Source organism: Triticum urartu, chromosome 4 (assembly GCF_003073215.2).
Source record: "Triticum urartu cultivar G1812 chromosome 4, Tu2.1, whole genome shotgun sequence".
In the NCBI taxonomy this organism is placed as follows: domain Eukaryota; kingdom Viridiplantae; phylum Streptophyta; class Magnoliopsida; order Poales; family Poaceae; genus Triticum; species Triticum urartu.
The window spans coordinates 155,379,440-155,401,602 of NC_053025.1; the positions used below are offsets into that span (position 1 = coordinate 155,379,440).

The 22,163-nt window shown below is 45.9% G+C and overlaps 1 protein-coding gene across 1 annotated transcript; it reads left to right on the plus strand.

Annotated features, from left to right (window-relative positions):
• The first annotated feature begins 1,450 nt into the window (after positions 1 to 1,450).
• On the plus strand, positions 1,451 to 18,224 carry LOC125554666 (bidirectional sugar transporter SWEET6b-like). Its single transcript, XM_048718149.1, has 7 exons — positions 1,451 to 1,571; positions 3,352 to 3,448; positions 3,538 to 3,747; positions 3,855 to 4,023; positions 4,966 to 5,085; positions 5,232 to 5,385; positions 17,917 to 18,224. Exons 1-7 carry the CDS (start codon positions 1,451 to 1,453, stop codon positions 18,222 to 18,224), a joined length of 1,179 nt encoding a protein of 392 aa, XP_048574106.1.
• Positions 18,225 to 22,163: the final 3,939 nt, after the last annotated feature.

The following is a 22,163-nucleotide window of genomic DNA, read 5'->3' on the forward strand; positions in this document are numbered from 1 at the left end:
ACTAAACGATCGGGTGCTAAGCTAATGGAATGGGTCATGTCAATCAGATCATTCAACTAATGATGTGACCTCGTTAATCAAATAACAATGCTTTGTTCATGGTTAGGAAACATAACCATCTTTGATTAACGAGCTAGTCAAGTAGAGGCATACTAGTGACACTCTGTTTGTCTATGTATTCACACATGTATTATGTTTCCGGTTAATACAATTCTAGCATGAATAATAAACATTTATCATGATATAAGGAAATAAATAATAACTTTATTATTGCCTCTAGGGCATATTTCCTTCATAAACATTTATCATGATATAAGGAAATAAAATAATAACTTTATTATTGCCTCTAGGGCATATTTCCTTCAGTTATCCTCGATGGCAACAATACAATACGTGCCTTGTGCTACCTCTTGAGCACTGTGTTGGATTTCCCTGAAGAGGAAAGGATGATGCAGCAAAGTAGCGTAAGTATTTTCCTCAGTTTTTGAGAACCAAGGTATCAATGCAATAGGAGGCTACACGCGAGTCCCTCGTACCTACACAAAGCAAATAACTCCTCGCAACCAATATGAATAGGGGTTGACAATCCCTTCACGGTCACTTACGAGAGTGAGATCTGATAGAAATGATAGATAATATTTTTGGTATTTTTGGTATAAAGATGTAAAGTAAAATAAAAAGCAAAGTAAAAAAGCAAAGCAATAATAAAGTGATGGAAGATTAATATGATGGAAATAGACCCGGGGGCCATAGATTTCACTAGTGGCTTCTCTCAAGAGCATAAGTATTTTACGGTGGGTGAATGAATTACTGTTGAGCAATTGACAGAATTGAGCATAGTTATAAGAATATCTAGGTATGATCATGTATATAGGCATCACGTCTGAAACAAGTAGACCGACTCTTGCCTGCATCTACTACTATTACTCCACTCATCGACCGCTATCCAGCATGCATCTAGAGTATTAAGTTCAAGAAAACAGAGTAACGCCTTAAGCAAGATGACATGATGTAGAGGGATAAATTCATGCAATATGATAAAAAAACCATCTTGTTATCCTCGACGGCAACAATATAGTACATGCCTTGCTTCCCCTACTCTCACTGGGAAAGGACACCACAAGATTGAACCCAAAGCTAAGCACTTCTCCCATTGCAAGAAAAACCAATCTAGTAGGCCATACCAAACTGATAATTCGAAGAGACTTGCAAGGTTAGCCAATCATACATAAAAGAATTTAGAGAAGATTCAAATATTGTTCATAGATAATCTTGATCATAAACGCACAATTCATCGGTCTCAACAAACACACCGCAAAAAGAAGATTACATCGAATAAATCTCCACAAGAGAGGGGGAGAACATTGTATTGAGATCCAAAAAGAGAGAAGAAGCCATCTAGCTGACGTCGGTGTCCTTCGGTTGCCTGCCGGCCTGCCAGTCGGCAGCAATGGCGGCCATCTCCTCCTTCTGCTCCGACGTCAGCCCATCCCAGAGACCTTTGACGGTAGAGGGATCCATGGAGGTGAATGGTGCTGAGAGGGATGATTGTGGCTATGGCCGGGGCAGCGGTTTATATAGCACCGATGGGCGGCAGAGGGACGGTCGTGTGGCGCCGGAGGAGATGACTCAGCAACCGCGTGCCACATTGCATGCGGCAGATGGACGGACGGGCGGCCGTCATGTCGTTTGAGCGTGCGATAGTTGACTGCACCGGAAAGTGGCGCGGGCGGCGGCCGGCGCCAGTGAGCGGTCGCGTTCGCTCTGGCCGGGCATGAATGTCGGGTGGGAAGCGAGCGTGGAAGGGGGGAGGGGTTTTTCATGGGCTTGGGCGGTCAGAAGCAGGCTTGGGAGCGGTTCGGACTCCCGCAAACCTCACCATGTTGGTCTCTGATTTGCGCGTACATGAAGGTATCACAATTAAGGCAGTGCGTGCGGATTGGTACCACTATTCGTAATTTATACATATCGGTTCCCGCTGGAGCTGAAGTTTCATCCCTTGTTTGCATAAAGACCCTTACGTTTTCTTTAATCACGCATTCATCCCTTGTTTGCCTAAAATGTGTCCTGCCAGGGCAAAAAATTGTACGAGCCCTTGCGGCGCAAAGAATCGAATGCTAGCCGTCGGGTTCGCAGCTCGACGTCGATGCCACTGGGCTACAACTTCTTTCGTTATGTACAGCACGCGTTTGTCAAATTTATCGTTAGGCTCGTTTCGTCGTGCCAGAACAAAAATTACACGCACGAAGGGCCAGGAGCGCCGTGCCGTTCGACCACTGCGCCACTACGCGGCTCCGTTAAAGTAGCAGCCACATAAACAAATTTTTTTTGAACAATGTACAGACGCAAGCGCTCATATACACGCGCATACACTTATCCCGATGAACGCACACACGCACACCCTATCTTTATGAGCACATTCAAAAGACTGAGCAGGCAAGTCACTGTAGGCACCTCGTCATCGACAGAAACGTCACCGTAGGCACCTTGTCGCCATATATGTTTGTCTGTGTTTCCCTATTTACAATAAGTTCACCTTATATTACAAAAATGTGTATATTAAAATTTCCATATTAAATGTTATACGGTACGGAAAATGGTACCAATCCCCAATTGTGATACTTTCGTGCAATTAACTCCACCGCAGCCTGGTATATATGTACTCCCTCCGTTCCTAAATATAAGTCTTTTTAGACATTTCAAATGAACTACAACGTACGAATGTATGTAGACATATTTTAGAGTGTAGATTCACTCATTTTGCTTCGTACGTAGTCACTTGTTGGAATCTTTAAAAAGACTTATATTTGGGAACGGAGAGAGTACTACTGGATAAAAGAAATTAGAGATCTTTATTATAGACCAATTCATATATAGTACGCCCTTATCCTTTTGCATTCATCTATCCTATCTTCATCCGGTGTCTTGCAACATTATGTTGGTTTGGATCAGCCCTGGCATGGCACTTGCGTACGAGGAGGTTATGCATGCCCGCTTTTCTTTCACTTTCCCGGTCAGGCCACGCACGTTACACCCAACATCGTATGATTTGGCAGTCTAACCCACGAGCTAGACGTTCTAAAAAAAAAACCACGAGCTAGACTCGGTTCTTGCGTATACCCAGGCTCGAGGACCAGTAAAACCCAGCCAGTCTCCGCTAAAAAACAGAAGTAAAACCCAGTCTAACTAACCGTTTAACACCCAACCATGCATCCTCAAAAAAAAAAAAAAAAAAAAACCAAACCATGCATATCGATCAGGGGATAACCCTGGGAACCCGTCCATGCCTTTAAGCTCGGCCTCTCTCATCGCCCAGCCAGATCACAACAAACCTCCTTCCTCTTCCTCAAGTCAGCCGCCTTTTCCTCCCCGGCGAGCAAGACGCAGCTCGTAACATGGTCGGTATCATCGGCAATGTCATCACCTTTGGCCTCTACCTCTCCCCTGCGTAATCCATGCACCCTCCTCTTGCCCCATCTGTGTATATGGAAGGTGGTTGTTGGTAGCTTTTGTTTCCTTGCCTGTGCGTGCACGCAGGCCGGCGTTCTGGAGGATATGCGCGGCCAAGGACGTGGAGAAGTTCAAGCCGGACCCCTACCTGGCGACGCTGCTCAACTGCATGCTCTGGGTCTTCTACGGCCTCCCCATCGTCCACGCCAACAGCACCCTCGTCGTCACCATCAACGGCATCGGCCTCGCCGTCGAGGCCGTCTACCTCGTCATCTTCTTCATCTACTCCACCATCAAAAAGAGGATACGTACATCCCCTATCAATTCCTCTCACAGCCCTTTTCGGGTGTTTTAGTTCGTTTCTGCCCCTAATTGGCTCTAATAACCTGACATTACCGTGCACGCGTGCAGCGGAAGATGCTGATCGTGCTCGGCGTCGAGGCGGCGTTCATGCTGGCCGTGGTGGTCGGCGTGCTCCACGGCACCCACACCCACAAGAAGCGCTCCATGATCGCCGGCATCCTTTGCGCTATCTTCGGCTGCATCATGTATGCCTCCCCGCTCACCATCATTGTACGTACAATCATGATCGACCCATCCTGTCTACTCTTTAATTCTTGGACCCGTTTGTTGTTTGTTCTTCTGATGGCGCTGTTATTTTGTCCGGTTTTATTTCGAACTCAGTTAGTTAGTTGCGTGTAAATGCCACACGTGTGGTGTTAGAGATAGGACATGCAATAGAGAAAAAAGAAGAACGGACCAACATAGAGGAACACAAGATTTTAACATAGAAAACCTCTCCAATATGAAGTGGAAAAAACCATGGACGCTGGCCAGCAAACTTCATTATATCGGGAGAGGTTACAAACGCCGGAGATTTACAACGACGAACTTATCCTATGTGGCGGCTTACAAAGAGCTTATCCTGTGCGACCGGCCTCCGCTCCGCACCGTTAGAAGTTGGCCTTTATAGAAATTTGGACCACAACATAACGTCTAACCAACATTGTCCTCGGCTTATGGATCTGTACTTGCATTGCGTGTATGTAGCTAGCCAACCAAACTCTCATGTTAGCTAGCTATTGAGTGACGTTTCATAGTCTAACTAAAACCCGTGATCCAGCGCTTCATCACAAACGATGTGCCATGCCTAGCTAGGGGATGCATATGCACGGATAGTGCATGATCCTGTTTTCATCATTGCCTTTTGTGATCCTTTCGCTTTTGCCAACTCTATGAGTTTATGATGGTTCCCTTATTTTTAATAAAAATGGGGCGGGGAAACCCCTTTTCGTAAATAAATAAAATATAGGCTGATTCCATGAATCCTATGGGGCCTCCAGGTCTAGAGTCCATCAATGTAGCTGCTGCTAATTAACCAGGGATTTATTTTACTTATTATCTTGATCATACATATTTGTTTCTGAAAAGAAAAAATAGATCATACATATTTAATGACTCAGCCTTTGTGCTTTTAACTAATGCGAGTACTAATAAATATTGTATTGCTTGCAGAGTAAAGTGATCAGGACCAAAAGTGTGGAGTACATGCCATTCTTGCTGTCGCTGGTGAGCTTCCTCAACGGCTGCTGCTGGACGACCTATGCCCTCATCAAGTTCGATCTCTACGTGATGGTCAGTGTGCACTACATACACATCTCAAAAAGTTCCAAACCCAGCCAGACTTACCATCATCATCGATCTAACTGTCATGTGATGATCCTAGTGTACACTTTGCATAGATCTAATCAATTGTAACGCCCTCCGTTGATTCTGTGCAGATCCCCAATGGCCTCGATGCATTTCTCAGCCTCGTCCAGCTGATCCTATACTTCTTCTACTACAAAACGACCCCCAAGAAGGAAAAGATTGTCGAGCTGCCCACTGTTGTTGTTGACGGTATTCTGCGGCAATCCTGGCGGGTTCCTGATTCTGGTATGTATTGCTGGAATTTAGTCTATTTTGGGCAGCCCAATAATTATTTCAGAAATTCCTAATAAATCCTAAAGGCCCACTCAGCCCATTTGTGCAAGGCAAGGGATACTACTAAAGTTTAGTCCCACATTGCTAGTTTAGTGGGAGTTGGACCTCCTTATATGGGAGGTTCTTTCCTCACTTGTACGAGCATGAGAATAAGAGGGATATCCACGCGCGCTCCTCCGCCGCCCGCCTCGCCACGCCACGCCTCGTCACGACGCGCCGTGTGTCGTGGAATTGTCACGGCACATGTCCTAAGGTGAGGACTTAGTCGTGAGGCCAACGCATCTATGTGGTAGCTTGAGAGGGGTTGAGCGGAATCGAGAGACGCAATACAAGACAGTGATTTAGACAGCTTCGGACCCCGAGAAACATCATCCGGTAACAACCCTACATGCTGTTTGAGGCTAGGTCTCATTATCATCACGAGGGAGTCACCGTAAACCGGCTCTCCTTTTTGTGTCTAGCCCTAAGATTGTTTCTCTTGCTTGTAGCTTGTCCCTCCTTGGAGAGCCCTGCCCCTCCTTATATAAGTTGAAGGGGCGGGTTACATGTGGAGTCCTATTAGGATTAGGACTAGTCTATCTCTAATACAAACCGGATACAAGTCCTGGTCTTAACTCCTTGTAAGGTAAATATTCCTCATGCCTTTCCTCTTAAACCGGCCCACCATTAAACGTGAACCGGCCTTCTGAGTCTTGGGCCTTGTCATCCGTCTGTCCCGCATGCCGGATCACCAGTGAGTCATAATGACCAGGTGGGTTGCTTGTAAACCGCTAGGTCAGGGCGGGTCGCCAGTAACTCGCCAAGTGTCAGTGAGGTCTTCAGCTAAACCGCCAAGTCCGGCCGGGTTAACTGCCGGCCAGTTTACACCACGGGGTATATCCCCGACATTAGCCCCCAGTTTAATTTGGATTTATCCATGTTAAACTGATCCTATAAAACAAATACAAGAACAAATTTGATAGATTATGCTCCGGGTTAAGAATTCTTGTAAACCGACATCTGATCATCCTTAATTCCTTGCCATTTCCTTCTTTTAGAAAATCCAGGTCAATAAGCTAGCTTCATACTCAATTTGCTGACATTGGTTTCTCATAGAGAAATATTATGAAGAATAATCCACTTGAGTCGGCTTCCAAAGCGTCGGATTAAGAAATATGGATCTTGAAATACTCATATGATATTCAACTGGTTTGAAGATGCCGAACTTGCCGGTTTATCATTGCCAGAAATTGCCAGGTTATATGACTGATAATTCCGGGTCATGATTGTTGCTAACTCCGGTTCCTGATTGTTGCCAATGCCGGTTTATGATTATTGATGATGCCGGGTTGCAAACACAGGGTCATAATAATTGGTGACGCTGGGTCAATCTGGTTTGCTCAAAACAGAGAATTTGAAAATATTTCTCTGATAATAATATAATACTTGTAGCCCCCAAGTATTGAGCAGAACAAAGTGATGGCTTAAGACTTGCTTCAATATAAATACTGCCACTTTCGAAGAAATCCATGTTGTTCATCCCAGTCACTAGTAAAAACTGAATACTCCATATTATGTAGCCCCCAAGTGCCGGGTTGTCATACTTGCAGCAACCTGGGACTTGTAATTGACTGATGCCCATAAAACTTGAATTGTTGACAGGAGCAATTGGTAGCCCCCAAGGGCCGGCTCATTATGATATGATGAGTCGGGTCTTCAATAAGGCCAATAAAAATGACTTTGCATTAGCCCCCAACTGTCATGGTGCATGCTTGCAGCGACATGAGACTTGCATATTTGATATAATCTCAACTTGAATAGTGTAGCCCCAACCATAATAAAAATCCAGCCATGTTGGCTATTCAAGATAATATAATCCGGTATGAAAATCTTATTCATCCAATATCATAATGAAAATTCAGCCAAGTTTGGCTATTTGAATAATATAACCCAATCATTTATAAGCGCATGATTCCAATGGCGCAATCCAAATATATACTGGCGACTTATAGTCCGAAGCCAGGTCGGTTTAATAAACACCGGATAATTTCTCATCATATACTGGCGACTTATCGTCTTAAAGCCAGGCTGTTTAATAAACACCGGATAATTTATCATCATACTGGCGACTTATAGTCGAAAGCCAGGTCGGGTTAGTATAACGCCGGTGATTTATAATCATGCTTTATTCAACCTGTGACATTGAATCACATCGTTGGTTTACCAACTTTTTGTAATAGGGGTAATAACCCAGATTTTGAGTACTGATAACTCCTTCCATATTGTGTCGGTTTATGATAAAACCATACCAGGTTGTGATAAACACCGGTTTAACCACATATAATACTGGCGACTCGTAGTCAAACCAGACCGGGCTGATAGTCTCCGGATTATAACTTGATCGTGTACTGACAACTTGTAGTTGAAAGCCGAGCCGGGTTGATAAACACCGGTTTACTCCATAATAGGATGGTAACAGAAAATCAAACCGGGCAGATAACCTCCGGATTAAGATTTGACCGTGTTCCGTCAATTTGTAATTTGACAGTCGAACCGGTTTAAGAATTGTCGGTTTAAAATGGAACAAAAGAAATATTTATCAAAACAAAATTTCAAGCAAAAGCAATGATAAAACCATTTGCAAAAAGAGGCGGTTTAAGCCGATCAAGTGGCATTACCATGGTCGGACACGACCAAGCCCCCAGTAGGCGTAGCTATGGTTCAAGTCAGCCAGGTCCCCACATGATGCATTGGCATTATGTCGATCAAGAGGAGTGACGATGGTTCGGGTTCGACCAAAGCCCCCAAGTGATTCTGTGGCCTTAGGCCAATCAAGAGGCGTGACTGGTTCAGACGTGACCAAGTCCCCAAGTGATCTTGTGGCTTTCGCCTATCAAAAGGTGTTGCATTGGTTCGGATACGAACAAGCCCCCAAGTGATGTTGTGGCATTGAGCCGATCAAGAGGTGTAGCTATGGTTCGGATACGACCAAGCCCCCAGTGATCAATAATATGATAAGCCAATAAGGCATGATACCTATGTTTGAATGGCGCATCATGGAAGCAGGTCCTCTTTGGCACCCTTTAACTTTTTGCAAGAGATAAATCCTTCTTGAACCGGATGTTAAACCGGATATTGAGAGCTTCAAAGCTTCGTGGGAGACATCTTTCTCTTGAACCAGATTTTAAACCGGAATCTTCATTTTCAGTTGGAAATTTTCTGACGGCCTTTAAACTCGAACTTGCGAGAAGTTAATTCCTTTTTGAACCGGACATTGTTAAACCGGATCTGAGCGCTTCAGAGCTTTGTGGGAGAATAAATTTCTCTTGAACTGGATTGTAAACCGGATATTTGAGAGCTTCAGTGAGACTGACTTCCCTTGAGCCGGATTTTAAACCGGAATCCTTTCTGATGACCCGGATCTTCTTCATTGAGCCGGGATTTTGTAACTGTCATATACTTTCTAAGCCGGAAATTTTCTGACGGCCTTTAAATTTTCATCAATATCACAGTAGCCTCTAGGACCGGGTTATCTTTTCCTCCATCGTCCTGGGTTTCTTAAACCGGCTGAAACTGGTAAGATTTGCTGAGTCATGTCATCGTAGCCCCCGAGTCTCAAAGGTGACTCGAGGAGTTGGCTTGAGACTCTCCATATTTGACCGTGATATAAACCGGCCTAACTTGTATATCATTGATGTTGATAGCACGATGTGAATCCACAGAAGGTTGAGGTGACTGCGGCAGGTTATAAATGATCTGTATAAGCCGTGTCGACAACTCGGCCAATGGTTCCTTCCAACTGGCTATTTGAAATTAACCAAACTGTAGTGGCGGCGACTTGCGTGCCTGCCCATTGATCCATCCAGTGTAGATCGCGGTTGATGGTATATGATAATTTTCCTCCACTTTGTTGAAAGAAAAACCGGGCTACCCAAGCTGTGACTTGTTCATACTCAATAAACATCTCATGCAGACAGGTGCGGCCCAGTGTGTCGATGTAAACCAGGCCGCGAGAGACGGACGGCAAAGACGACCGCAGCTTCAAAGACGACACAGACAGATGAGTCGGCCGCGGCGTAGTAAGTCGGCGCGGGCGGGAGAATCGGCCGCGGGGGCGGACGACGAGTCAGTCCTCTGTGTTGATGAAGCAGGGGCGGCGACTTGCTCCCATATCCGTCTAGTAGTATGGCACGGAGGAATGCCAGTGCAAAATTATGCCAGCGCATGCTCCATATCCGCAGTATAACAATATCTTTGTCAGGAATAATTATCAGAATTCCTATAGGTCTCGTCCTCTTTCAGGCAGTGCATCCAATATTAATCTGGCTATGGATCCTTGTACATTGAAGGAAATAACAACAGCAGCTACGAGTAGACCATCCGAGTAGTATGCCCAATCAGATTTGAACGTAAGTTGATGGTCTCAGCAACTTGGTGATTTGACGGCTTGACGGATTTCTAGATGCCGTGCATAACAGCCGCCGAGGAAGCTGATCGCGTCCAGCCGATTGCACAGTGACGCAAAGATTAAACTCCTGTTTGCCATTTTGTCTTAGCAGATCGCCCGGCGACAGTGATGGACAAATCGTAGAGTCAATTTTTTCTTGAACCTTAACTCTCGTATATGTCGTTCTGGCTGATTGCCATGGAGACTATGTAGATCCTTCCAAACTCTTTCTTCTTCATCTGGAAATTTGTGAGCTTCTCGAAACCTTGGGATAGATCCCTTCAAGAACTCAACACCACCGTGCGCAGGCCCCACGGTGGGCGCCAACTGTCGTGGAATTGTCACGGCAGATGTCCTAAGGTGAGGACTTAGTCATGAGGCCAACGCATCTATGCGGTAGCTTGAGAGGGGTTGAGCGGAATCGAGAGACGCAACACAAGACAAGGATTTAGACAGCTTCGGGCCCTAGGAAACATCATCCGGTAACAACCCTACATGCTTTTTGAGGCTAGGTGCCGAGCGTGGAGTTTGAATGCGAACGGTGCAGCCCTTCGGCTGCTGGCTGTTCGCTTGGCCTCCGTCTCTTCGTTTCGCCTCCCGTCGCTGCCCTCTCGCCTCCTTCTCTTGCGCCTATAAAAGGGAGGTCGCTCCTCCCAGAGAGACGCACCAGAACTTCTTCCTCCTCTCGCCACAAGTTCCTGAAACCGCACCTCTTTGAGTCCTGTACGGGAGAAGGGTGATAAGGTTTTTGGGGAGCGCTCCGCGCGACTACTGACTTCTTCATCACGGACTCCGATGACTACTTCCCCGACGACGACTTCTTCCCCGACGTCTACAACCTCATCGACGACATGGCTAGAGAGGATGTCGACCCCAAGTCCAGTGCTTCCGCTGCTGCTGTCCCATACGTATTCTTGTTCCTTCTATTAGGAGTCCTGCTACAGTTCTCGCCTCTAGTTTCTGCCTTATATATGTTAGGTTCTATGTCGTATAAGCAGCTTCATCTAGTGTCTGTTCTAGATGTGTTTACCACAAGTTCATATATGCAGACGATGTTTACCTTCTCTCTGTCAGGTTGCATGACTTGCTTTATATTTCCTATATTAGTCATGCTTTATCTAGTATTTCCATTAGCAAAATTATTGGGTAAATTGCTCATATTTCCAACAATCCAAAAACCTTATTATAGGCAATTTACCCCGAGTGGTTTTGCTGCTTCCATGAGACCTCCTATGTTTGAGGGTATCCACTATAAGAGGTGGCGCGTGAGAGCAGTCTTATGGTTTCAAACCATGAGTTGCTATGACGCCACTCTCGGCAAACCTGAAGGAGAGCTTGATGCTCAACAAGCACAAGCTTTTCAGAAAATGGATACTCTGTTTAAGGCTGCTCTCTTGAGTGTTCTTGGTGAGAACATAGTTGATGCTTATGTGTCAATTGATAATGGAAAAGATATGTGGGATGCATTCGAGGCCAAGTTTGGGGTCTCGGATGCTGGCACTGAGCTGTACATCATGGAGCAATTCTATGATTACAGGATGACTGAAGAGCGCTCCATGGTTGAGCAAGCTCATGAGATACAGTCATTTGCTAGAGAACTTGAGCACTTCAGTTGTACGCTACCGGACAAGTTTGTTGCCAGAGGTATCATCACTAAGCTTCCTCCTTCATGGAGGAACTTTTCTACCTTGCTGAAGCATAAGAGGCGGGAGTTTTCCGTCCCGGATCTCATTGGCACTCTTGATATGGAAGAAAAGGCAAGAGCAAAGGACACACGTGCTCGAGGTATTGAGGGAGGATCTAGTGCCAATGTGGTACAGAAGCAGAACTTCCAGCCCCACAAGTTCAAGAACAAGGGCAAGTTTGATGGTAAAGCAAAGTTTGATGGGAAGAACAAGGTTGTGCAACACACGAACTTCAAGAAGAAGAATGGCAAGAAGAAAGGTGCTTGTCATGTGTGTGGGGATCCTGATCATTGGGCTCCTAGTTGCCCTAATCGCTATGACAAGCGTCATCCTGGGAAAGGCGGCAAGACCGCTAATGTTGTCATTGGAGACACTGACATGAAGGATGCTGGGTATGGTATATTTCCCACTATTCTTTCAGTATGTCATTCTCCTGACTGGTTGATTGACACGGGTGCTAATGTGCATGATTGTGGTGATATTTCCATGTTTTTGTCTTATCAGACCGCAGGGACTTCAGCCGTGCTGATGGGCAACGGTTCAAGTGCTTCTGTTCATGGTGTTGGCACGGTCGATCTGAAGTTTACTTCGGGGAAGATCGTGCGGCTGAAGAACGTGCATTATGTCCCCTCCGTCAATAAAAATCTTGTTAGCGGATCTCTTCTGTGTAGAGATGGCTACAAGCTTGTCTTTGAGTCGAATAAATTTGTAATATCCAAGTATGGAACCTTTGTTGGTAAAGGCTATGAGTCAGGAGGCCTGTTTCGTTTATCCTTATCGGACGTTTGCAATAAAGTTGTTAATCATATTTGCAACAACAGTGAATCCAATGTGTGGCATTCACGACTTTGTCATGTAAACTTTGGTTGCATGTCGCGACTAGCGAAGTTGAACTTAATCCCTAGTTTCACTACTGTCAAGGGATATAAGTGTCAAGTGTGTGTGCAAGCTAAGCAACCTCGTAAGTCTCACACGACTGCGGAAATGAGAAATCTTGCACCACTAGAGCTCATACATTCAGATCTATTTGAAATGAATGGTGTTTTGACAAAAGGTGGAAAGAAATATTTCATGACGTTAATTGATGACTCCACTAGATACTGACGTGTGTATCTTATGAAATCTAAGGATGAGGCTTTGAACTTTTTCAAGATCTATAAAGCTGAAGTGGAAAACCAACTTGATCGAAAAATCCAGAGGCTTAGGTCCGACCGTGGTGGAGATTATTTTTCCAATGAATTTGATGCTTTTTGTGCGGAACATGGTATAATCCATGAGAGGACGCCTCCCTATTCACCTCAGTCAAATGGGGTGGCCGAAAGAAAGAACCGTACTCTAACAGATTTGGTTAACGCCATGTTAGATACTTCGGGTCTCTCCAAGGCATGGTGGGGGGAGGCGATATTGACTGCATGTCATGTCCTAAACCGAGTTCCCACAAAGAACAAAGAGATAACTCCATTCGAGGAATGGGAGAAGAAAAGGTTAAAACTCTCTTATCTACGAACATGGGGTTGTTTGGCGAAAGTCAATGTTCCAATTCCAAAGAAGCGGAAACTTGGACCAAAGACTGTGGATTGTGTTTTCCTGGGATATGCTTTTCATAGCATTGGCTATAGATTCTTGGTTCTAAAATCTGAGGTACCTGACATACATGTCGGTACGATCATGGAGTCGAATGATGCGACTTTCTTTGAAGATATCTTTCCCATGAAGGATATGGCTACCTCATCTAATCAGGAGATGCCTAGTTCATCGAATCAGGAACCAGTTACAATTACCGAACCTGCCATTTCGATGGAACACTTTGAAAGTCCCGTGGAGGAGAACAATGAAGTTCCTACTAGGAGCAAGAGACAGAGGACTGCAAAGTCCTTTGGTGATGATTTTCTTGTGTATCTCATAGATGACACTCCCAGTTCTATTTCAGAGGCCTGTGCATCTGAAGACGCCGACTACTGGAAGGAAGCGATTCGTAGCGAGATGGATTCCATCTTGGTGAATGAAACCTGGGAGATAACTGATCGTCCTTGTGGGTGCAAACCTATAGGATGCAAATGGGTATTCAAGAAGAAGCTTAGGCCTGATGGTACTATTGAAAAGTACAAGGCTCGGCTCGTGGCTAAGGGTTATACCCAAAAGGAAGGTGAAGTCTTCTTTGATACTTACTCACTTGTGGCTCGACTGACCACTATTCAAGTTCTACTTTCACTAGCTGCCTCGCATGGTCTTCTCGTTCATCAAATGGATGTTAATGTTAAGACTGCTTTCCTAAATGAAGAGTTGGATGAGGAAATTTATATGGAACAACCAGATGGGTTTGTACTATATGGTCAGGAAGGGAAAGTGTGCAAGTTGCTGAAGTCTTTGTATGGACTTAAGCAAGCACCCAAAAAGTGGCATGAGAAGTTTGAAAGAACTTTAACAGCTGCAGGCTTTGTTGTGAACGAAGCTGACAAATGTGTGTACTATCGCCATGGTGGGGGCGAGGGAGTTATCCTGTGCTTGTATGTTGATGACATACTGATTTTCGGAACAAATCTGAATGTTATTAAGGAGGTCAAGGATTTCCTATCTTGTTGTTTTGAGATGAAGGATTTAGGAGTGGCTGATGTCATTCTGAACATCAAGTTGTTGAGAGATGATGATGGTGGGATTACATTGCTTCAATCTCACTATGTGGAAAAGATCTTGAGTCGCTTTGGCTATAGTGACTGCAAGCCCTCTCCAACACCATATGATGCGAGTGTGTTACTTCGAAAGGATCGAAGAATTGCTAGAGATCAATTGAAATATTCTCAGATTATTGGCTCGCTTATGTACTTAGCCAGTGCTACAAGACCTGACATCTCTTTTGCTGTTAGCAAACTGAGTCGGTTTGTCTCAAAACCAGGAGATGTGCATTGGAAAGCTCTAGAAAGAGTTTTGCGTTATTTGAAAGGCACTGCTAATTATGGAATTCACTACACCGGGCACCCAAAGGTGCTTGAAGGGTATAGTGACTCAAACTGGGTCTCAGATGCTGATGAGATAAAGGCCATGAGCAGTTATGTATTCACTCATGGAGGTGGCGCTGTTTCTTGGAAGTCTTGCAAGAAGACCATCTTAACGAGGTAAACAATGGAAGCAGAACTCACAGCACTCGATATAGCTACGGTTGAAGCAGATTGGCTTCGCCGGCTCTTGAATGACTTGCCGGTTGTTGAGAAACCTGTACTGGGTGTCCTTATGAACTGCGACAATCAAACTGTGATCACGAAAGTGGGCAGCTCAAAGGATAACATGAAGTCATCAAGACACGTTCAGAGAAGGTTAAAGTCTGCCAGGAAAATGAAAAACTCCGGAGTTATTGCGTTGGATTATATCCAAACGTCTAAAAATCTGGCAGATCCTTTTACTAAGGGTCTATCACGTAATGTTATAGATAATGCATCGAGCGAGATGGGTATGAGACCCACAATATGAGTTGTTCACAGTGGTAACCTATTCTTTGTGATTGGAGATCCCGTGGATAAGATGTGGAAGACAAGCTGTTGGTCAACTGGGAGGAGAGTACCCTTACTGCTAAAATACCACTCCATAAAGATGCAATACTCTCCTAATCTGCATGGCAGGTTGATGTATATCTTAATGTGTTCTAAGTGGCTCTTTTAAGCAGAGATGTTGTCCTGCAGAACATCTTTTGAAGAACACACCTATATGAGTCTGATTGTTAAACGTCGCAATCTATGAGAGTAGGGTTCTCTCTAGTAAACTCATGAAAGGTCTCGGAGTATGACGCATAAGCTCCACCCGCGGGGAAGACCCACTGTAGCCAAGTATCGGTCAAGGCTTTATGTGAAGCTAGATTCGCAGAAAACTTGCAGTTCAAGGCCCAGTCCACTGTTCAAGTTGCTTACTAGTGTAGCATAGAGTTCTAGGTGGAACTTCAACTTAACAGTCTCCACTACAGCACCGGTATATAAAACAGTGTTTTGGAACCAAAGGCAAATTTATGTGTGCCTCTGGGATCTGGTGGGGGATTGCTGGAATTTAGTATATTTTGGGCAGCCCAATAATTATTTCAGAAATTCCTAATAAATCCTAGAGGCCCACTCAGCCCATTTGTGCAAGGCAAGGGATACTACTAAAGTTTAGTCCCACATTGCTAGTTTAGTGGGAGTTGGACCTCCTTATATGGGAGGTTCTTTCCCCACTTGTACGAGCATGAGAATAAGAGGGATATCCACGCGCGCTCCTCCTCCGGTGCCCGCCATGCCTCGTCATGACGCGCCGCGGGTTGCGGGCTACGGGAATGAGCCGAGCCGATATCTAAATTTTTGCCACGCACTACGGGTATACGAAAGGTCACACGAAAGTTTGAATGCGAACGGTGCATCCCTTCGGCTGCTGGCTATTCGCTTCGCCTCCGTCTCTTCGTTTCGCCTCTCGTCGCTGCCCTCTCGCCTCCTTCTCTTGCGCCTATAAAAGGGAGGTCGCTCCTCCCAGAGAGACGCACCAGAACTTCTTCCTCCTCTCGCCACAAGTTCATGAGCACTGCGCTGCTGCTACGATCTTCCCCATCCCGGCTTGTGGCATGCACCGCATGTCAGGACAGTAGGCCTCCGAAACCGCACCTCTTTGAGTCCTGTACGGGAGAAGGGTGATCAGGTTTTTGGGGAGCGCTCCGCGCGACTACTGACTTCTTCATCACGGACTCCGACGACTACTTCCCCGACGACGACTTCTTCCCCGACGTCAACAACCTCATCGACGACATGGCTGGAGAGGATGTCGACCCCAAGTCTAGTGCTTCCGCTGCTGCTGTCCCGTATGTATTCTTGTTCCTTCTGTTAGGAGTCCTGCTACAGTTCTCGCCTCTAGTTTCTGCCTTATATATGTTAGGTTCTATGTCGTATAAGCAGCTTCATCTAGTGTCTGTTCTAGATGTGTTTACCACAAGTTCATATATGCAGACGATGTTTACCTTCTCTCTGTCAGATTGCATGACTTGCTTTATATTTCCTATATTAGTCATGCTTTATCTAGTATTTCCATTAGCAAAATTATTGGGTAAATTGCTCATATTTCCAACATGTATTTCCTTCTAGGGCCCTACTCGTCGGTGGTGCGTTGCCTTCGAGCCTAGGCGAGAGGGGAAAGTGTTCCCCTCTATGGGTGTCGAGGTGATAGCGAGTGCCTGAACCTCCGAAAAATCCAGATTCTTGCATAGTGTCGCTGTTGATTTTTCCAGTCCGGGTCATGTCTCCTTCCGACAGTGTGTGTTTTCTATGTAGCTGTGCAATTTGTGCACGTCGGTATACCTCATGCGGATCTCTATTTGTGGGACGAGTGTCTCTGAGTTCCTTTATTTCCTGTCTGCGAAGTATTCATTCGAGTTCAAGGGTGAACCACTTCGCTTGCGGACGGTGCGGCATTCCTGGAGCCGGGACGAGAAGGCAGGGGCCTTTTTCTGCAGTGGAGATGGTGGTATAGTGGCCAACGTATACGCTAGACGATGGCTTACTCCTATCATGTATGTGCCTCCTTCAAGCTATGTGATGCTCCAGTGTGTCGGCTCCTCTGGTGGACGACGGCCTGGACTGATCAAGCTCAAGATGTTTTTTAATTTGATTTTTTCAGTTGTTTGTGATGTCTATGGGCAAATAGCTCCCATGCGACGTCGTTGGTGTGAATTGTCTCTCATGCGACGTCGTTGGCTATAATAGCTCTCATGCGACATCTACGTTGGAAAAAATAGCTCCCATGCGACACTGCTGCCTAATCCAAAGACACATGTTTAAAACTCGAATCAGGTGAGTGGGACCCACAGCGTGGGACCCACTAACTTATCCAACTCAGCATTGGTCAGGTGAGCAGGACCCACAACATGGGACCCACTAACTTATCTAGGTCAGCATTGGTACAAGAGGACACCGAGCCGTGGCCCGAGCCGTGCAGCACCCGAGCCCATCCTCCCCCCCTCCCCCCTCCCCGACCGTTGTTGTTCTTCTTCTCCGGCAACGGCGCGCAACAATGCCGTTCCGGGCCGCGTCCTAGCAATGTTGAGCTCCGCTTCAGCCTCCCGCCGCTCATGGTCGCGCTATGGCGCAGTGCCCATGACAAGGTGCCCTGCATGCCCACGTATCGTACCCCTGAAGCGGCTAGTCACAACGATCGACAAGAATGGCAACCTTGGGCGGGAATTCGTGAAATGCGAGAGCAAACCAGAGCAGGGAAAGGTGAGATTTTACTTCTCAATATGCCAATTTTGGTTTTTGTCTCCCAATTTCATATTTGCCCAATTTTCCCGATTTTTCATCGGATTTGGGATTTAGGGTTCATCTTTCCAATTTTAGAAATTGAAGCAATAAACCCATTTTGAGTGGCTAGATGAGTACATAGAGCGGATTCAACTGGAGGGTGCATCAGGGGAGCTCGATTTACCGTTGGAGGCGGAGAAGTTGGGCAAGTTTGGATCGGGCGCGTCTGGATCTGGGGCCCCTGGATCTGCCCATTCCATTGGGGCTACTGTGGGGGATGCAGTAGTGATGGCAGAGCTGAAGAAGCTGAACAAGCAGATGAAGAAACTCATCGAATTGCAGAAGCAGGGCAATTTGATGGGGCTGATGGCCGGACTTTTTTATGTTTGTGTAATTGCTCTCGCATTTGTTTATGTGATGATAATTAGTCGTAAGTGAATAGATTGGGCATCATTTGTAATCGTAATGATATGTATATTTGAATAAAAAGTGTTGCGCTGTAGCAATTCAGCATGTCCTCTCCACTCTGTTTCGGCCCCGTATTTTTAGTTCTTCAGTTCGTCATCAGTTTCAGTTTCAGTGGTAGAGGGAGAAAAGGAAAAAAAGGTTCGTCCACAGCCCGTTGCCCAAAAAGGCCAGACCCATATAGAAGTTAGGCAGGGCCGAATAGAACATATCTAGGCCCATTGATAAAAGAAGTGTAGCTAGTGCAAAAAAAACTGCACATGGTCATTGACATCGATATATCTTTTCGGCTTTAGGTTATTTCACAAATTTTAAGTTTCCTGCAGTCACCTTTTTTGAGATAACTCATCTGATAATTATTTGAGCTATTTTTATGCATAAGCTATCGTGTCCGATGGTAGGGTCCCTGTAACACCCCGGATGTAACTTTCCCAATTTGTACTCCAACTCTTGCCGTTTCCGGCGTTAAGTTATATTTATTTCTCGGGTTCGGGTCTTTGTCTCCGTGTGTTGTTGCCGTTGTCATGCATCTCATATCATGTCATCGTGTGCGTTGCATTGGCATACGTGTTCGTCTCATGCATTCGAGCATTTTCCCCGTTGTCCGTTTTGCATTCCGGCGCTTCGTTCTCCTCCGGTGGTCATTTCTAGCTTTCTTTCGTGTGTGGGGATTAAACATTTCCGGATTAGACCTAGACTTTCCAAGCGGCCTTGGTTTACTACCGGTAGACCGTCTGTCAAGTTTCGTGCCATTTGGACTTCGTTTGATACTCCAACGGTTAACCGAGGGACCAAAAAGGCCTCGTGTGTGTTGCAGCCCAACACCCCACCAATTTGGCCCGAAACCCACCAAACTCAGCTCCATCATCTGGAACGTTCGATCACGATCGCGTGGCCGAAAACCGCACCTCATTTGGACTCTCCTACCTCCCTCTATGCCTATATATACACCCCCCCGAAATCCGGATCTTCCTCTCCCCGAAAACCCTAATTTCGCCTCCGCGCCGGCCGGACACGTCCGTCCGGACCAGACGAAACCGCCGCCGCCACTCCCGCGCCGCCACGTGGCGCAGCCACCGCCTCCCACCGCTCCGGCCCAGGGCGCCCGACCGCGGCCCTCCCGGCCCGCGCGCCGCCGCCGCCCGGCTCCCACGCCCGCGCGCGCCCCGCCGCCTTGCTCTCCTGCCCCGCCGCCCGCCGCCCCGCCGTCCGCCGCGCCGCCCCGTCGTCCGCCGCGCCGCCCCGCTCCGGCGAGCAGCCGCCGCCCTGCGCCGCCTTCTCCTCCACCGAATCTGGCCCGGCTCCGGCCTCCTCTCGACTCCGTCAACGCCCTCCGGCGAAGCTCCGGCCGCTACAGTGATTCCGACCGTCCTCGTAATCTGCGCTGGATCTGGATCTGAAAAATATCTCGGTTGACTTTTTCCCTCTAAACCCTAATTTTTTATGCCTACTTTGACCAGCCGTATCTCCGCATCCGTAGCTCCGGTTTGGGCATATAGTATATCAAAATGTTCGTCTCGATGAGTGTATCATTTCATTCCATTGCAGCATTTTCATTTGAGTTCATCTTGATGCCCGAAATGCTGTTATAAGGAGGCTTCATGAGTTAATTGTCACATCTGCTAGTTCATCTTAGACTTTTATCATTTTTGCCATGATTATTGTGTGCATGCTATGCCTGTGAGTCCTTCATATGTTTTGTTAAGGATTTTGTCTTCTTTCCAGAGGTGCAATCCATGCATTTTTAGGATGTGTGTGGTGACTTGTGCAAGCTTGCAAAGTGAGGCACCCGGTAAATCTGTTTTCAGGGACTTAGAAGTTTTCACTAAGTCTGGGATTATTTAGTTCATGATGCCATATGTTCAGCTTGTTTCCTAGTGATCCGTGCCTCTTTTGAGGATGATCAGTAAAGGAGTTTTGTTAATCATGTTATTCTCTATCTGTCCATGTCTTTACTTGCAATATTGGAGCACCCTAGCTTGAGACAATCGAGCTCTACTTTTGCTTCGTGGTGAATCTGGGCATATCGTCAACTCGTTTGCGATTTTGCCGGCGTTGTTGTAGTTGATCCGTGCATGCTATGTCATTGTTGTTGCCATGTATAGCTTGTATTTTGTGCCTTCTTAATGGATATATGCTTGTCTTGCCATGACTTGCACCGTGGTGAGTGCATCGAGCTTCGTGAGTTATATTTCAGCATGTCTCAGTTTTCATCAAGTCTGAAAACTGATTGTGTTTTAGCTATGTTCGTGTGCCCGTTAGTATATTTTGTGAACCCTTTTGGCCCCAGGTCACTTTGGTCTTTTGTTAAGCTTGTTGAGTAGCTCTATGCCATGTTCTTAGTTGTCTTAATCAGGTCATGTATCATGTTGTTTTGCTGCTCCGAAGAGGGCTTCGTGATCTGAAATTTCAGACAAGTGTTAATTTCACTAAGTCTGGAATCTGTTTTGCATTTGCGTTTTTGCCATGCTTGTTTGAACCTCATAATGGATGAATTGGCCATGGCTCAGTGCTAGTCTTTTGTTAAGCATCTTGTGTGCATCCCTGCCATGTATTTTGTTGTCATGTTTGGTGGCTGTAGCATGTTCATTTCATTGCTTTTAGATGCCTACTTGCTGTAAATTGCAGACCGGTGTCATTCTTAAATCGCTTGCCATTTCCAAACCGTAACTCCGATTCCGGCGTTCTTTATATCGTTTTCAAGCGATTTCATCTCATATTTCCAGTGGCACCCTTGGAATTCCATGTTGAGGCCAGGTTCATGCTTTTCCTGTCATATCTTGCATTTTGCATCCCGCACCGCATCCCGCATAGCATATCATCCTTGCATCGTGTTGATTGAGTTTGCACGTGGTTGATTGTATCCTTGTTGCTTGTTTGCCTTGTTTGGGTAGAGCCGGGAGACGAGTTCTCTAACGAGGAGCCCGTTGAGTTTGCTCGTGAGGATCCAGTCACCTCTGACAACTGTGCAGGCAAGATGATCATACCCTCGAAATCACTACTATCTTTGCTATGCTAGTTTGCTCGCTCTTGCTATGCCAATGCTACGATGCCTACCTTTTGCTTGTCAGCCTCCCAAATTGCCATGTTGAAACTCTAACCCACCATTGTCCTAGCAAACCATTGATTGGCTATGTTACCGCTTTGCTCAGCCCCTCTTATAGCGTTGCTAGTTGCAGGTGAAGATTGGAGGTTGTTCCTTGTTGGAACATCTTTTATTTACTTGTTGGGATATCATTATATTACCATGTTATCTTAATGCATCTATATACTTTGAAAAGGGTGGAAGGCTCGGCCTCTCGCCTAGTGTTTTGTTCCACTCTTGCCGCCCTAGTTTCCGTCATATCGGTGTTATGTTCCCGGATTTCCCGTCTAGAAAAATGCTTTGAGTCACTTAGGAATTATATATCGGAGAGCTTAGGAATTCTTTTTTACTTCCCAGTCTCCTCATCGCTCTGGTAAGGCATCCTGACGTAGAGTTTTGACTCTTCTCTTCTCAAATTTCACAAAAAAAAAATTTAGGATCACGCGAGTATCTTGGAATCGTTCTGATGGCTTATGATGAGAATACTGTCTTGGTGCCTCCTGTCAGGGGTTTAGTGGAAGTGTCCCGGGGAGTTGAGCTCTGAGGTGTTGTCATCATAATTTTATCGTTGCAATTCTGGAATACTTGAGATATGTTCGCCGACATCGAAAATCTCTTTTATGCAGTTCGTTGGTGAGATAACCTCGACGCCACCCAGTACTGGGGCGGGAGTTCGGGAGTATCGCCATAACTTGTATAACGGATGCTTTTCGAAGGTTGAGGTAAATGGTTTCTGAAGTTTTCTTGGTTATGTGTTGAAGGATGGATACAGCTGGATGTAGGATTTGCTAGTTTGGGTGAGATATTATGCTTCCCTTGTATCCCCA